The sequence below is a fragment of the Kryptolebias marmoratus genome, linkage group LG24 (genome assembly GCF_001649575.2).
Source record: "Kryptolebias marmoratus isolate JLee-2015 linkage group LG24, ASM164957v2, whole genome shotgun sequence".
NCBI classification, from domain to species: Eukaryota; Metazoa; Chordata; class Actinopteri; order Cyprinodontiformes; family Rivulidae; genus Kryptolebias; species Kryptolebias marmoratus.
Window position 1 is genome coordinate 6043436 of NC_051453.1, and position 13896 is coordinate 6057331.

A 13896-nucleotide genomic window follows, 5' to 3' on the forward strand; every position below is an offset into this window, starting at 1 on the left:
ATCCAGTTCTCACACTGAAATAAATTAGATCCAGTCTAATCCAAGAATTTATATACAAAAGTTAAAATACCAAACTTTTTACTTGTGACCCACAAAATAACTGTACTTGCAACCCTGACAATTATTAGTCATAGTATACAAAACCTGGTACTGTAAATCAATTAATAAGATTATAATGACAATATAAACAGCCTCAACAATCATTGCATAATTATTTTTCATCTGTTTGTTTTTTTTTTTGTAACACTTTTGATTTAAAAAAAGAGGCCATCAGCAGTATTATTAGAGCGCTGCATTTACCTCAAAAACAGTCCACAATAAGGCCCAGACCCTGTCTTTAAGGTTACACATTGTAAAACGTGATAATTGTCTTAAATAAAAAAGCAAACAATAATAATAAAAGCATTAAGTAGTTTTAGCGTGCCTGAACAATCAATGAAGCTGCTCTAAATCTGTCCTGAAAACTCGTGTTTTTGTTATATCTGGTGAAAGTAAAACATGAAGTTATTGTCCAAGTTTAAAGGTGCTGCGTACAACTACAGATAACTGCAATAACAAACATTCATTTCATGTAATCATTTAGTTTTCTTTATTTCAAAGCCTTTCTTTTACAGAGCGAGATTACCGACTGTTACAGTGCTTTTGTTAATGACACAGAAAGACACTCCCTCGACACAGAAACCCACAATAAATCACAGAGTCATGACGCAGGTGTACAACAGAGCACACGCCAAGATAGAAAAGTATTTGTGAGGTAGCCACACATCTGAACGGACAGCATCGATAATACATCTTCGAATGGACCCAGTGGGAATTAATAAGGCCTTTTCATGACACACATGAGCAACAGCAAGGCACAGGAGAGGGTCAGGGGTCAGGGGTCAGGGGTCAGCTCGTAGGTAAACTGGAGGCAGAAATCCTGCGGACAGCTTCTCCACGACCCTTTTGGCGCTCACAAAGCCACAACCACGGACTGCCACACTAAAGTGTGCCCCGGTGGGTTTAACAACTCTAAAAACTTTCAAACCAAACGAAGAAGAGAGACGCTGAATTACGAAGGAGACGGCGTGACTTGGGTCAGTTTAAACGAGAGGTTCGAGGACCCATTCGGTGGTAAAAACACTGTACAAAATTGTAATAAAAACAACGAACGCGGTTAAAAATAATTTACTCAAACTCAGCGGTACCAGATTGTTTAACGACTGACACAAGGTTAGCCTCGTTATAACAGTTAAACATTTAATTAAATGATTCTGTTGGGCCTTCACAGGGTGCTGACACAGTATTTAGTCGATTCAGTGCTAAAACCTGTTAACTCCAATCAAACTGAAGTGGTGCTGGGTGCTTTAGGTCGTCCTCTCAGCTCAACAGTAAAAGGAGACTCTGGTCTACACAGTAAAACTTGACAAAAGTCATTAAAAAAAAAAAGCTATAAAACAGCACATTTATAAATGGGAGTGTCGCCACCATAAATACACCGATGGGGCTTCCTGCTGTTTGTGAAACAAGTCAAACAAAGCAAAACTCAGGAAGAAAAGAATAAAAGTCATCAAGGTACACATCATAATAAGTTGTTGGGAGAAAAAAAAAAAAAGTCAAAATGGTTTTGTGTGCATCTGTGTGTGCGTTTGTACGGAAAGCTACATAATTCAAGATAAAGTGACTGGAAATTAAAAAATAACAATAATAATATGAAAACGCAACCGTTCACATTGCTTGACAAATGCTGTCCAAGTTTCAGATTAGGTAAAACCAACTTACACAAAACTAAAAGTGCAACAGAAATAAAATTAAGAGGCCCAGTTCTGACAGAACCTGGAGTCCAGCTTCATTAAATCAATTTCTCACATAAAACGAGGAGCGACGATAAACCCGATTTAGCGAAGAGGACACCAGGACGCTTTAATCAGGAGCTGCACAACTACGGGAAACAAAAGGGTCAGAATTTGGTCTTCAGTTGCGTTTTTTTTTTTTGCCCACAGTTCAGGATTAAATCTCCCTGTGACACAAAGTTAAACTTTAAGGATTTTCACACATTAATAAATGTAAAAATGAAAAACATCTTGACCATCCTCGAATGCAGTTTCATCACCCGACACTAAAAGAAACACATAACTGACAGTTTAGATTGTGCAACATATTTGTTTTTATATAATTTTCCTTTTAAAGGAAAAAAACCCCTCCTCTTTAAAGCAACCAGAAAAAGTTTAAGCTTAAAGCCCCAGATTCTCTCAACAGTTGTGCAGCTGTAATGAAATGATCTTTTTCTTTCTGCGAAGGAGATCTGTAAAGTTACATTGCACGGCTCAAGGTCAGATCTCAGCGGAATAGATTTGTTTAATTTCTGTCAGAACTGGGCCGTCCAACTGGGGAAGTATGAGCTGGAACCAACCCGTTCCCTGATTTAAAAAAGAAAAAAAAAACCTTAGTAAAAGAAGGCAAATTTACATCTTCTTATAAAGAAAAGGGACTCGAGAAATGATTCAAGACAGGCAGGGTCAGGAGAGTTGGAAAAGGAAAAAAAAAAAACTAAATTAGCATAGAGTTTACTGCTAACATTCCTACTAAAAACATATTGCATCATGTACATTATGTATAGACCTTTAGGCGTAGACACCTGGTGACGGAAACCTTTTGATGGAGCAAAGTCTGAGGAAGAAGCTCTCTGATGCTACAGTTTCCCCAAATGTGCCTTCTACAACCATCATAATAACCCTAACCCTATAAGGTGCTTTAATAGAAGTCACATTTGGGCTTAAAGATCCTAATTAATGTCACATTATAGACATTACTCTTTGCATCTCCACCTGTGACTGCATATGAACACATGAAAGAAGCACTTGTGTTCCCTTGGTGATCCGTTTTTAATCACATCTTCAGCTCTGAAGTCAGAATGCTCCACGGGATAAAAGCTTTGATTACAAACGTCCCATAAGATGTCATCTATTTCCGTTTTTCCTTACCTTACTGGGAGGCGTAAAAACACGACTGAATCAGGTTCGAGCAAACTAAGGGACAGACGTTAATGGAAAGCGGACGCTGGAAACAGACTAATCTCTGAAGGTTCATTATGTCCAAATAAAGACGACAGATAAAAAGAAGAAGACATTTGGCTACTTGTGGTCAAGTGCAATTTGTCTTGTGTGGCGAAGGGGCAGGAGAGGCTGGTCGGAGGTCACTTAGTGGATGTGCTGCTGGCAGTGGATTTTCTCTTCAGCTTGGTCCAGAAGCTCCAGCATCTCCCGGATGATGGCCTGTAACGCGCGGCCCAGGTCTTCCCCGCTGTAAGGCTTTCCTAGAGGAGGCACGTGAACGAAGGCAGAGCGGCCGTGGCTCAGGTACAGAGACGTGTAGTAGGTGAAATCACAGAGGTACCTGCGAGGGAAGAGAGGAGGGCGTGAGTGAAGACGATTATTCCTCCACAAGGAGCTAAACCTTCTTGTAATCTTCTGAAGTGGTTTTGATTTCTGAAGGGCTGTCAGAGTTTGGGCTTAAGAATGAGGAACGTGGACAAGTGGAGGACACCAAAAACGAGACACTCCAATCTATCTACAGCAGATGAACAGCATCTGAGAATAATGAATTTAAGATCTGAGAGATGCATCATCTACTGTATGAAACATATCCAGCTAATAGCTCTTTGGGGATGTCCTTGCTGGACTTTTATCTGTCAAACTGTGGATTTTTTTTTTTGTATTTTTCATTCTTTAACTAAAGAAATAAGAACAAAGAGCTCTGCTAGTAAAGCAGAGGTGTCTAATCCTGGTCCTGGAGGAACACCATCCTGCAGGTTTAGATCTGTTAATCGCTCAGTTATTCAAACCAGGTGAGTCAGAGCAGATAAACAACTGAAACATGCAGGATGGTGGACCAGGACCAGGAGCAGGACTGAGACCAGGACCAACACAGGACCAGGACTAATCCAGGACCAGGACTGAGCCCAGGACGGACCCTGGACCAGGACTGAGACCAGGACCAACTGGGAAGTTACCTTCCATGAACCGACACGATACTGAACAATCCTTTGAATTTAGGGTCCTTTTTATGCCCGCATGACTCCTAAATCAGAGTTAAGTGTCTTAAATTGTGTTTAAGTGATCAGGGAATGGACGAAGCAGCCCAAGTCCAAAGAAAAAATCCTCAGAAAGTCTTTAAAAAATACGAACATCGACCACTTTAAAAGATTACGTGAAGGCTGTGAAAGTGAAGGAAAAAGCACAGCTAGAATACACAACAGGAGCAGAGTTCCTTTTCTGGGGCTTTATAAATATAAATGCAGCTGTAGGAAACAATTTACTTCAAATCTGAAGTAAATTGCATCTGAAGAAATCTCAGTATTTACATTCAAAGCAGCAATGGGCAGAGGTGTTTGAAGCGTTTGTGTAACAGCAGGTCTATTAATAGCTCTTTGTTGTAGATCTTGTATTTTAGTTTGTTCTCCCAGCTGCTAACGAAAAAAGGCACAAAGGATTCAAATCCTGTATCGTTAATAAGAGTTTATAATCACCGACGACGCTTGTATTAAATATACAAAGTGGGTAAAAGCAAGTCAGGGTTACAGAAGTGAAAATGTACTCAACTACACGTGCCCCAGAAAGTAAAAAGCTGCTGTAATCCACGCAGGGACCGTGTACGGAAAAGAAAATGACAAGCAGAAAGAAAAACCAAATCACCTTCCTGCGTCTTTAGAGACGGACACAGCTACTCCCAGCCCGGAGGCGGTCACTCTCTTGCAGACCGACTCCATGTCAATAACTGAGTTGATGCAGTCGGGGCCTCCCACAATGCAACACTGTGAATCGGGACAGAAGCTGCTGTTGTCCAGGCCCTTGTAGCCGTGATTCCTGCCGCACTTCTCCAGCGTCACCGTGGTGGCCATGCCCGAGACTCCGACATGAACTACCAACTGAGCGGGGAAGGAGACGAGGAAGGAGAAATGAAGCCATGAATCAGAGCCATTAGGATTTAAACCACATTACAGAAGATGTGTGACTGATTATTATGAGAGAATAAGTTTGTTTTTTCTTCTCTTACCCGTGGATGATACTGTTTCCACAACGATGGAACCAAACTCTGAACTTTCTGGTACTCCACAGGAACTTCATACACATGGAGGTCCACATTACTGCCCAGACCAAGTTTCTTCAGTTCCTGACAGAACAAAGTTTAAAATGAGGCTCGAAGGGTTTCACAGGAACCTGCAGTAAATAATCGTTAAGTAGAAAAACGTACACATATCCGGTTGTTCTCCTGTTTATCTTTTGCTGCACACTTTGTATTATTTTAGCCATTCAGAAATCAAAATGTTAGCTCATTCAGAAGATGGGGGCTGTGACTTTTGATTTTTGTACCTTTTATAAAAGATTTAACTTTAATTACAAATATTTTCCCCATAGAAATCCATCAGGATCTCTTCAGTTTCGTCAGAAATCCTCTCCAGAGTAAAGCCTCTGTTTTAGTCTTCATGTCTTTAGGTTTTTAGCTAACATTTTCCTGCTTTAAGATTCTGGATAGCTTTTAGCTACATTTAGCTTCCCTTTTGCTACTTTAGCTTTTCACAAACAGTCCCTGCTTTTAGCTAATAGCTAGTTTTTTTTTACTTTTAGCTAGTGTTCTGCTCCTTTTAGCTTTTAGCTAGTGGTCTGCTGCCTTTAGATTTAGCTATTGCTCTGCTCTTTTTAGCTTTTAGTTAGAGTTCTGCTTTAGCTTTTAGCTAGTGTTCTGCTTCTTTTAGCTTTAATAACTTAGCTTCATTCGGACTCAAACACTCAACATTTGTACAGAAACTGTGATTTCTGTAGTTTTTTCCATCTGTAGCAAATTATTTAAAATTTTTTCGTTCATTAATAATAATAATAATAATAATAATAATAATAATAATAATAATAATAATAATAATAATAATAATAACAACAACAACAACAACAATAATAATAATAATGATGATGATGATGATAATGATAATAATAATAATAACAATAATGATAATAATAATTAAACACATCCTGACTGCTTTGCTCTTCCCATCTTCTCCACCTATCTCCAACTATTCAGCTGGAAGATATGAATTATTCACAAACAAAGGTGGCATGAGTAAAGACCAAAATAAAAGATGCAATCATAAATATCATAAGTAAGACAAATCTGTGTCAAATTCACACCCAGTGAACCATCACCTCCCCCAGTCCCCCGCAGGACCAGGAGCCCTGGACCCTGACCCCCACCCCTTATTGAAAGGAGGCAAGTCTGACCACATCTGTGACCCTGCCTCAATGTGGCCTTTTGTTTGCCTCTAATATCCTTATCAAGTCCGTCTAGACACCCTGACAACCACCATCATCCCCCACATGAAGCCTCGGACAGCCTCGGTGCAGCGTGACGCCGGCCAGCGGCTGCTCGGGCGTCACAAGTTCAATCGCCGCCAACGACCGGCTTTAAACGTGAACATTGTGAGTGAAAACAGACACTTAAACATTAAAGCACACACTTGTTTTCGTGTGGTTTTTCCTCCACAAACACAAACAAATCCTAAAAGCGTTTAAAGTAATTAATAATTATGAGATGTGTGAAGAAACTACCTGGACTGCTACCCAGCTGGCATTGACAGTGTGTTCTCCAAACGGCTCGAAACCTGCAAGAGATGAAATGTTTATTTTAGCTGCTAATGGATGTAATCATTTCAAGGTCATTGTGAGCTAATGCCGCCACTTTGCTGAACATTACGTTTTCAAGAAGCAATTAAAGATGTCTTCCATTTTTATAAGGAATGATATATTTTTTAACATTCTGGGGCTTGCAAAACATCATTTATAATGAAAAATAACTTAGTTTTTCTTTTAAAATATTAAAAAAATAAATGCTGTTTTCCAGAATCCAGATCATATTTACTGATAATCCCCACATGCATCACTTAATAAAACCTGAAGGAAAATATCTCAGGAGCTAATGGGTATTGGGCCCGGCTTGTTTATACAGGGATCTATTGCTGCTGGTCCCCCTCCACCACCCGTCCCGGGGTCAGCGGGTCCCTGGGGGTTGGGTGGAGAAAGGATCAGTCTGTCTGACAGGCTGCTGAAAAGGAGCAGAGCGAGGGGCCAGCAGCTGCCAGCCGGCCTGCTATTGTGAAGGCGCTGTTCCCAGGCAATCTACACATTTACTATCAGACGTGGCTGCGAGTTTCTGCACTCTTTTGTGTCTGAGAACGGAAAAATCTCAGTCTGCTGGCCCTGCGGAAAATTAACAGCCCAAGACAGTCGTTTGTGCTTTTAAAATGCATTACATCGATGACGCAAAATGTGAAGCCGCACTTTTTGGAAATACAATCTTGAATATATAATATATTAATATAAATAAATCACTGTAGTTATCTTTTAGGGTTTTCTTGCTTCATGAAAGGTGACATGAAGCATGTTACCGAAACAAAAGTCAGATTTAAGATGTTAAAAACACCACCTCTATGTATAAGATGTCATCTATATATGAATAATTCTCCTTTCTGGTCATTTATTGTGAATCTTTTCGACACAATGAATTCATAAAGACGCCTGATGATGAGACGGGGTTTGAAAGTTTTAGAGAAAAATGAAAACTGCAAAACAAATCACTACAAAAACTAAAAGTTATGATTCAAAGTTTCTCAATTAAACTGGTTTATGATTTGAACAACATTCAGCTTTACAGACACCAGCTTTCTCCTTCATTTACTGTTGTTTTGTCTGCCTTTTGTGGACATTACAGACATTTTAACCACATTTAAGTTATGACACACTGAATAAACAATCATTAACGACAGCTTTGCTAATCCTGGTAACCAAAATAAGATCATGTTTAAGCTAACTATGAGGTAACTTAGGTTATATGTCAAAACCAAACGGATTTTTGGACCCAAAATTTTATAATGCATTAATAATAAACAGGATACTGACATTACAGAACAAAATATATTAATATATTTCTTTAAATAAAAAAAGAAACAATCCATGTGGCCATCGACTAAAGGGAAAATGTCACTGACTTCCAAGAAGCATGTAATAACGCAATAAAATAATAAAAGAGTACAGTAAAAATGTCCAACAAAGCGCTTCTTTCTGTACACAACTGCAGCCCAGAACAACCTGACGCCATTAAGGGCAGAGCAGCTGTCATCTTCTCAACTTTTTTCCCGACTTTTCTCGCTTTTTAAGCTACCATCAAACACGACAACAACAGCAGTCGATGGGACACGAACCTGTCACGATCACAGTTCGGTTGCTGTTGTCCATCTCCCGGTTTTATCAAGTAGAATCCGTCGCTGTTTCTCGGGTTTCGAGCTGAACCAGAATCGGACAGAGAGTCAAAGCCCCCCACAGCTGACGACTCCTTCTGCCACAATCAAAAGAAACCTGCCGTTCTCCTTCATTCCGCTTGCGTGCCGCGTCAGACGTTACGTCATGACGTACCCAGACGACGCGCTGAGAAGTACGGAAGCTCAAGCGTGACAAGGAAAAAAGCAAACACAACGAATCAAAAACAGACAAATAAAATAAAATAAAAATGTTAAAAATATATTTATTTACTTATCTATCAAGTAACGGGTCGATTATCCTTATTTTACTCTATTGATCTCTTTTCAGGCTTTCATAAATTTACATAAAAATAGGATAATTTAATTAAATTATTATTTTTTTACTACTTTTTTTCTTACAACAGTGAAAACAGGTGTGCACTAATCGTTTTCACAGACCTAAATTATCAGATGTTGTACTCTGTTCCATCAACTGTATTTCAATTATCATGTGAGTTTTTTGCCCTTGCCTATGAATGTTATCAACAAATCCTATCAGCGGCTAGAAAGGGCTGGACTGAAAGGCAGCACAGAGGCATTAATTATGGCAGGACAAGAGCAATAGAAGCCGGGGTCTATCATACCAGGCAGGACCCCAGATGCAGGCTGTGTAAAGATGCCCCTGAGACAGTCCAGCACATAATAGCAGGATGTAAGATGCAGGCAGGCAAAGCATACATGGAACACCATAACTAAGTGGCTGGAATAGTGTACAGGAACATCTGTACTGAGTATAAACTGGAAGTCCCACAGTCAAAGTGGGAGACTCCAGCTAAGGTGGTGGAGAATGGCAGGGCTAAGATACTGTGGGACTTCCAGATCCAGACTGACAAACAGGTAATAGCTAACCAACCGGGCATTGTGGTGATAGATAAGATACAGAAGAGAGCAGTGGTGATAGATGTGACTGTAACATCAGGAAGAAGGAGCACAAGAAGCTGGAGAAATACTAAGGGCTGAAAGAGGAAATGGAGAAGTTTTGGAGAGTCAAGGCCTCAGTTGTGCCAGCGGTCATCGGAGCACTTGGTTCTGTGACCCCCAAACTGGAAAAGTGTCTCCAACAGATCCCAGGAACAACCTCAGAGATCTCTGTCCAGAAGAGTGCAGTCCTTGGAGCAGCTGAGATACTGAACAGAACCCTCAAGCTTTCAGGTCTCTGGCACAGGACCAGACTTGAAGTGAAAGTGGAAACACTCATGTGGAACACAAAGGGGGGGCTGAGTGTTTTGTTTTTTTAAGATATTAAAGACCAGTGATATTTTATAAAAGAAGGATTCAATAATCCAGGATAAAAGTGAACAGATTGGTGTTACCAAGCTTGTCAGAGCTTAAGTCCATTATTTGCATGTCTTGCTGCCGTATGAGGACCCATCTTTATATATACATTAGCTTTTGTTGTTGGTTTAATTATGAGCATCATGATTATCAGTTATATCACAAAATTTATTTAAAATTGCGGGCTTAGTCAAGGTAATATAATGTTGATAGTTAATGAAAATAAAAGTGCCACAAATCCTTTAGTTAGTACTTATATCCATTACTAACACCTCAAAACTGCTGACATTTCTGTATTTCTCTAAATGTAAGGATTCAGGAGCACTTTAACATATATGTAGGACTATAATCGTGCAAAAGCACAAAAAACTATTAAAACGTATTTCAAATCAAAATATGTCTGGGTGAAGAGAAGGCAGATGTCCTACGAGTAACTGTGATAACGATGAAACACTTCAGCATCCTAAATGAGGGGGAGGGGATGAGATGGTTTTAATGTTGAAATAAAAGAAAAAAATCTGTTTTAATGGACTGTTTACTGAAGGTTTCCTGCACTCAAAGAGACTTTTGTTCTGCCTGGTGATGTGTGCTATTAATAACACGCACAAAGAAGACAAGAGCAAAGGCTGTTCGAACAAAAAATGATGATGATACCAGTGACACTGTTTAAAAAACATCATATCTCAGGAGGATAAAAAACAATTTACCTCTAATGCAAATCACCTTTACTTTGGACCTTTTGAAATATCTATTAGTTGTTTGCATTGCTTCACATATTAACTTATTACTTTAATGTATTTTCTAACATGTTTGTGTGTTATGTGATAACTTGTGTCTTTTGTATTTGTGATAAGAATTTTGTATACATGTGCCATAAAATTAAAATAAGGATTTTTGAAGAATACACAAAAAAGGAGCAAGAGAGAGTAGGCGGATTTTGGCGACGCACGGTTTCGCCAGCAGGGGGCAGCATATTAAAACAGCGCCTTAATCATCAGAAGAAGAAGAACTGTCGGTGGGGAAAATCGTGCTTTTGAGCGCAAGAAAAGAAAATTTATTGAATCACAATGGTGAGTTTATAACCCCTAGATTCCAGTAGTTCATTGTTTTCTTATTTTAGTCAGCATACCTTTATTTCAGCAGACAAAAAGAGCAAGAATAGCTTTTAAAACAGAGGCTAACCGAGGAGGTAGCTAACTAATGTTAGCCACCGAAGCTAAATATAATATCCGTGCTACTTTCTGAAGTCTACACATGTAACAAACAACTTTAGAAATACCTGTTTATCGTTTTATAAAAGCTTTATATTACCCAGTTTAATCATAGACTGTGATAGTTTGTTGTAATAGTTCATTGGAGTCATTTCATGCCTGGCGCATTATGCAATTTTACCAAAATAAAACACTCAGGTAACATGCTATATATATGCTATATAAGCTTGTATGAAAACAAGGCCTAAGCAAGTTAAATGTTACCTGATTTCTCTGGCATTTTTCAGCTTCCTCTGTCTCTGTTGAAGACTGCCCAGAATCACCCCATGGTGAGGAAACCCTGACCCTCTGCAAGCATTCAGCCTCTGCAGGAACATCTTAATAAATACTCACAACACTATTTAGTCTGTAAAGTGTAAATCATTATGAGTGATTAAGCTTTGCGTTTGCTTTTCAGCTGGTGGAGCTGAAGAATGGTGAGACCTACAACGGCCATCTGGTCAGCTGTGATAACTGGATGAACATCAACCTGAGAGAAGTCATCTGCACGTCCAGGGTAAAGCTCAGCTCTCGCTCCTCTGTGGACGCCAGAGGCGGTGCTGACCTGTTCACACTGCGCATTGAAGTGGTTTCAGTGTGAACAGTTCAAATGTAAAGATGTGAACTCAGTATGCATTCATTTATCACTCTATACCACATCTGCAAACGCTTTGGTCTGCATATCTATGCTGAAGAACTGTCAGTTCTGTCCTGCACCTGATACAGAATTCATACAACTGCTAGTCAACAGCAGTGATAAATGAAATACTTTAAAAATGTTTGACAATTTGAGGAATAATCATGGCCAGGTTGCTGGATTTCTAGTTGAAGTGACTGAATGTCTGTCTATATCGTCTATTACCTGTCATCAATGAACGGGGACTACTCTGCTAAAACTAAAGTAAACTTATTTGAAAGTGCAAAAGAAATTTGTAATGAAACTTTAAAAAAACAGAATCTTGCTCATTTTGGTGTTCTCGTTCCATTCTCACAGGATGGAGATAAATTCTGGAGGATGCCCGAGTGTTATATCCGAGGAAGCACCATCAAGTATTTGCGGATCCCCGATGAGATCATCGACATGGTGAAGGATGAGGTGGTGTCGAAGGGCCGCGGACGCGGTGGCGGCCAGCAGAATAAACAGCAGGGCAAAGGAAGAGGAGGACCCGGCCGAGGTGAAAGGAAACACTTTTTAAAGAAACTTTTTATTAATCCAGAAATGATTCCTCAGAGGTAACGCAGGTGAGCGTGTTCTCCCCTTGCGTCCTTTCTGCAGGTGTGTTCGGCGGCCGTGGCAGAGGGATGTCTGGTCCTGGTCGGGATCAGCAGCAGCAGCAGCCAGATAAGAAACCAGGCAAACCACAGGGCATGAAGAACCAGCACTAACAAACAGTAACAAACTCCAGTGTTTCTTTCTGCTGTGGTGTTTAGAAGAACTGGTTGTTGCAGAATTATCATGATGATGAAGATGTTTGAGAAGCTGTGCTTTTTTTTTTAGTATCATAAAGTTAAGATTTTTTTTTTACTGTTATTTTACACCTGTGTGTCAATCAAAACTCTTCAAGCGTAGTTTTCATGGTGTGGAAAAGGTTAAGTCTAAACTCTGTTGCATGGATAGATATGTTTAGCTTCTTAATTCATGTATGTTAGTTTTTTTTTCATTGGTTTGCTCGTTATATTTACAGCAGGTAAAATGGTGAACACAGCTGAGAGGATTCACTTCCTGAACATGTTTTGTTAAAACATTTGTAAAGTGACACATGATGATGATTTAAGTTTTCCAGAAAAAGGAAGATTTGAATTAGAAGAGTCCAACATCTTTGGGTTGATTGTGTTTCATTTTATTTTTGTAAGAAATGACAATATTGTAATTTATTTACACAAGAACTTGAGAATAAAACACTTTTTGTTAAAACAGTTGTGATTTTCTGTGAACAACAAATGTTATTTAAATGTCTCTTAATAGAGATTATATTAAAGTCAGAGAAGATATAAATCTTTATCTCTGTTGGTACTGTCTTCTGGTGTGTTTTTAAACAAAAAAAGCCTTTAAACCAATCATTTGAAATCATTTTACATTACAAAACGCTAAATTATATTAGCAAATAATAAAATAGACATTTAAGCCACTATAAATTAAAAATTCTAAGCTTTTGAAATTGAATAAGCAGAAAATGTAAATGCACTTATTATCTGTTCCTCAACTAATTTATATCTCCATATGGGATCAGTTATTGTAAGTTTTTCTGGTCTTCAAAAAACAAACTCAGATTTCTCTGTAAATAAAAGCAAAAACAAAATTCCTCCACTTGTCTAATTGACTCATTTATTAACCTTGTGCCTGAAAATACGTGAGTCAGGCTGCAACGGGAAGAAAAGTGAAAATATTAATACTTGAGTAAAAATGAGTCCATAAAGGAACCATCTAGAGATCCCAGTAGCTAAAGTAGCAAATAAACTAACTTTAAATCAAAGTTTTCTAACAGGTATGTCTTCAGAAATAATTATTGTCTTATAATCATAATTTTCTTTGAAAATTTCCCTTCATAAAATGTTTGGCATCTTTGAGAATCCTGGGGATTCCCTTCTTTCAAATATAGAGCTGGACTTTCCAGTGACATCACTCCAGACCAACAAAAATCAAGTTTTCAAACAGGCTTGTAAACAAAACTAATCTCCAAGTTTCAACAAACTATGACTTAATGTGAAGCTTTTGAGATGGAGAATTTGAAAATAACAACTCAATACTGAAAAATTCCTCTTTGTGACTCTTTTTGCCAACAAGGGTCACATATGTTTATAGTCTAATGCTGGAAAGTCCAAATAAAGACCTTCAGAAAATCTGAAGAACCACTGATCAAGACCACCTGAAGTTCATTTAAAAAGCTGCCCATTTTAAAGCAAAGTATGAAGAAAATAGGGTGTGGTTTAATATTTTTGCACAGTGCTGTAAAATGCATATATAAAGTTACAAAATTCTCAATATAATCCAAAACATAGTGGCTATAAGGTAAATAAAAGAAAGTATACAACCTGTGTACAAATAGT

The 13896-nt window shown here is 38.7% G+C and overlaps 2 protein-coding genes across 2 annotated transcripts; one reads left to right on the forward strand and one right to left on the reverse strand.

Annotated features, from left to right (window-relative positions):
- Positions 1–1919: 1919 nt before the first annotated feature.
- pgpep1 (pyroglutamyl-peptidase I) lies at positions 1920–8400 on the reverse strand. The gene is made up of 5 exons (XM_017413295.3): positions 8228–8400; positions 6579–6631; positions 5035–5151; positions 4674–4906; positions 1920–3375 (listed from the first exon to the last, which is right to left on the reverse strand). The coding sequence occupies exons 1-5, from the start codon at positions 8259–8261 to the stop codon at positions 3180–3182; spliced, it is 633 nt and encodes a 210-aa protein (XP_017268784.1). The 5' UTR covers positions 8262–8400; the 3' UTR covers positions 1920–3179.
- Positions 8401–10561: 2161 nt separating this feature from the next.
- Positions 10562–12765, forward strand: lsm4 (LSM4 homolog, U6 small nuclear RNA and mRNA degradation associated). Its single transcript, XM_017413344.3, has 5 exons — positions 10562–10668; positions 11097–11138; positions 11267–11365; positions 11843–12023; positions 12125–12765. The coding sequence occupies exons 1-5, from the start codon at positions 10666–10668 to the stop codon at positions 12232–12234; spliced, it is 435 nt and encodes a 144-aa protein (XP_017268833.1). The 5' UTR covers positions 10562–10665; the 3' UTR covers positions 12235–12765.
- Positions 12766–13896: the final 1131 nt, after the last annotated feature.

Excerpts from the sequence above, each read along its gene's own strand:
- lsm4 (XM_017413344.3), top strand. Across the intron at positions 11,139-11,266 it reads CTGCCCAGAATCACCCCATG|CTGGTGGAGCTGAAGAATGG; the intron begins GTGAGGAAACCC and ends TTTGCTTTTCAG. Across the intron at positions 11,366-11,842 it reads AAGTCATCTGCACGTCCAGG|GATGGAGATAAATTCTGGAG; the intron begins GTAAAGCTCAGC and ends CCATTCTCACAG.
- pgpep1 (XM_017413295.3), bottom strand. The coding sequence starts at position 8,261 with ATGGACAACAGCAACCGAACTGTGATCGTGACAG. Across the intron at positions 5,152-6,578 it reads CCAGCTGGGTAGCAGTCCAG|GAACTGAAGAAACTTGGTCT; the intron begins GTAGTTTCTTCA and ends TTGTTCTGTCAG. Across the intron at positions 4,907-5,034 it reads GGAAACAGTATCATCCACGG|TTGGTAGTTCATGTCGGAGT; the intron begins GTAAGAGAAGAA and ends TTCCCCGCTCAG.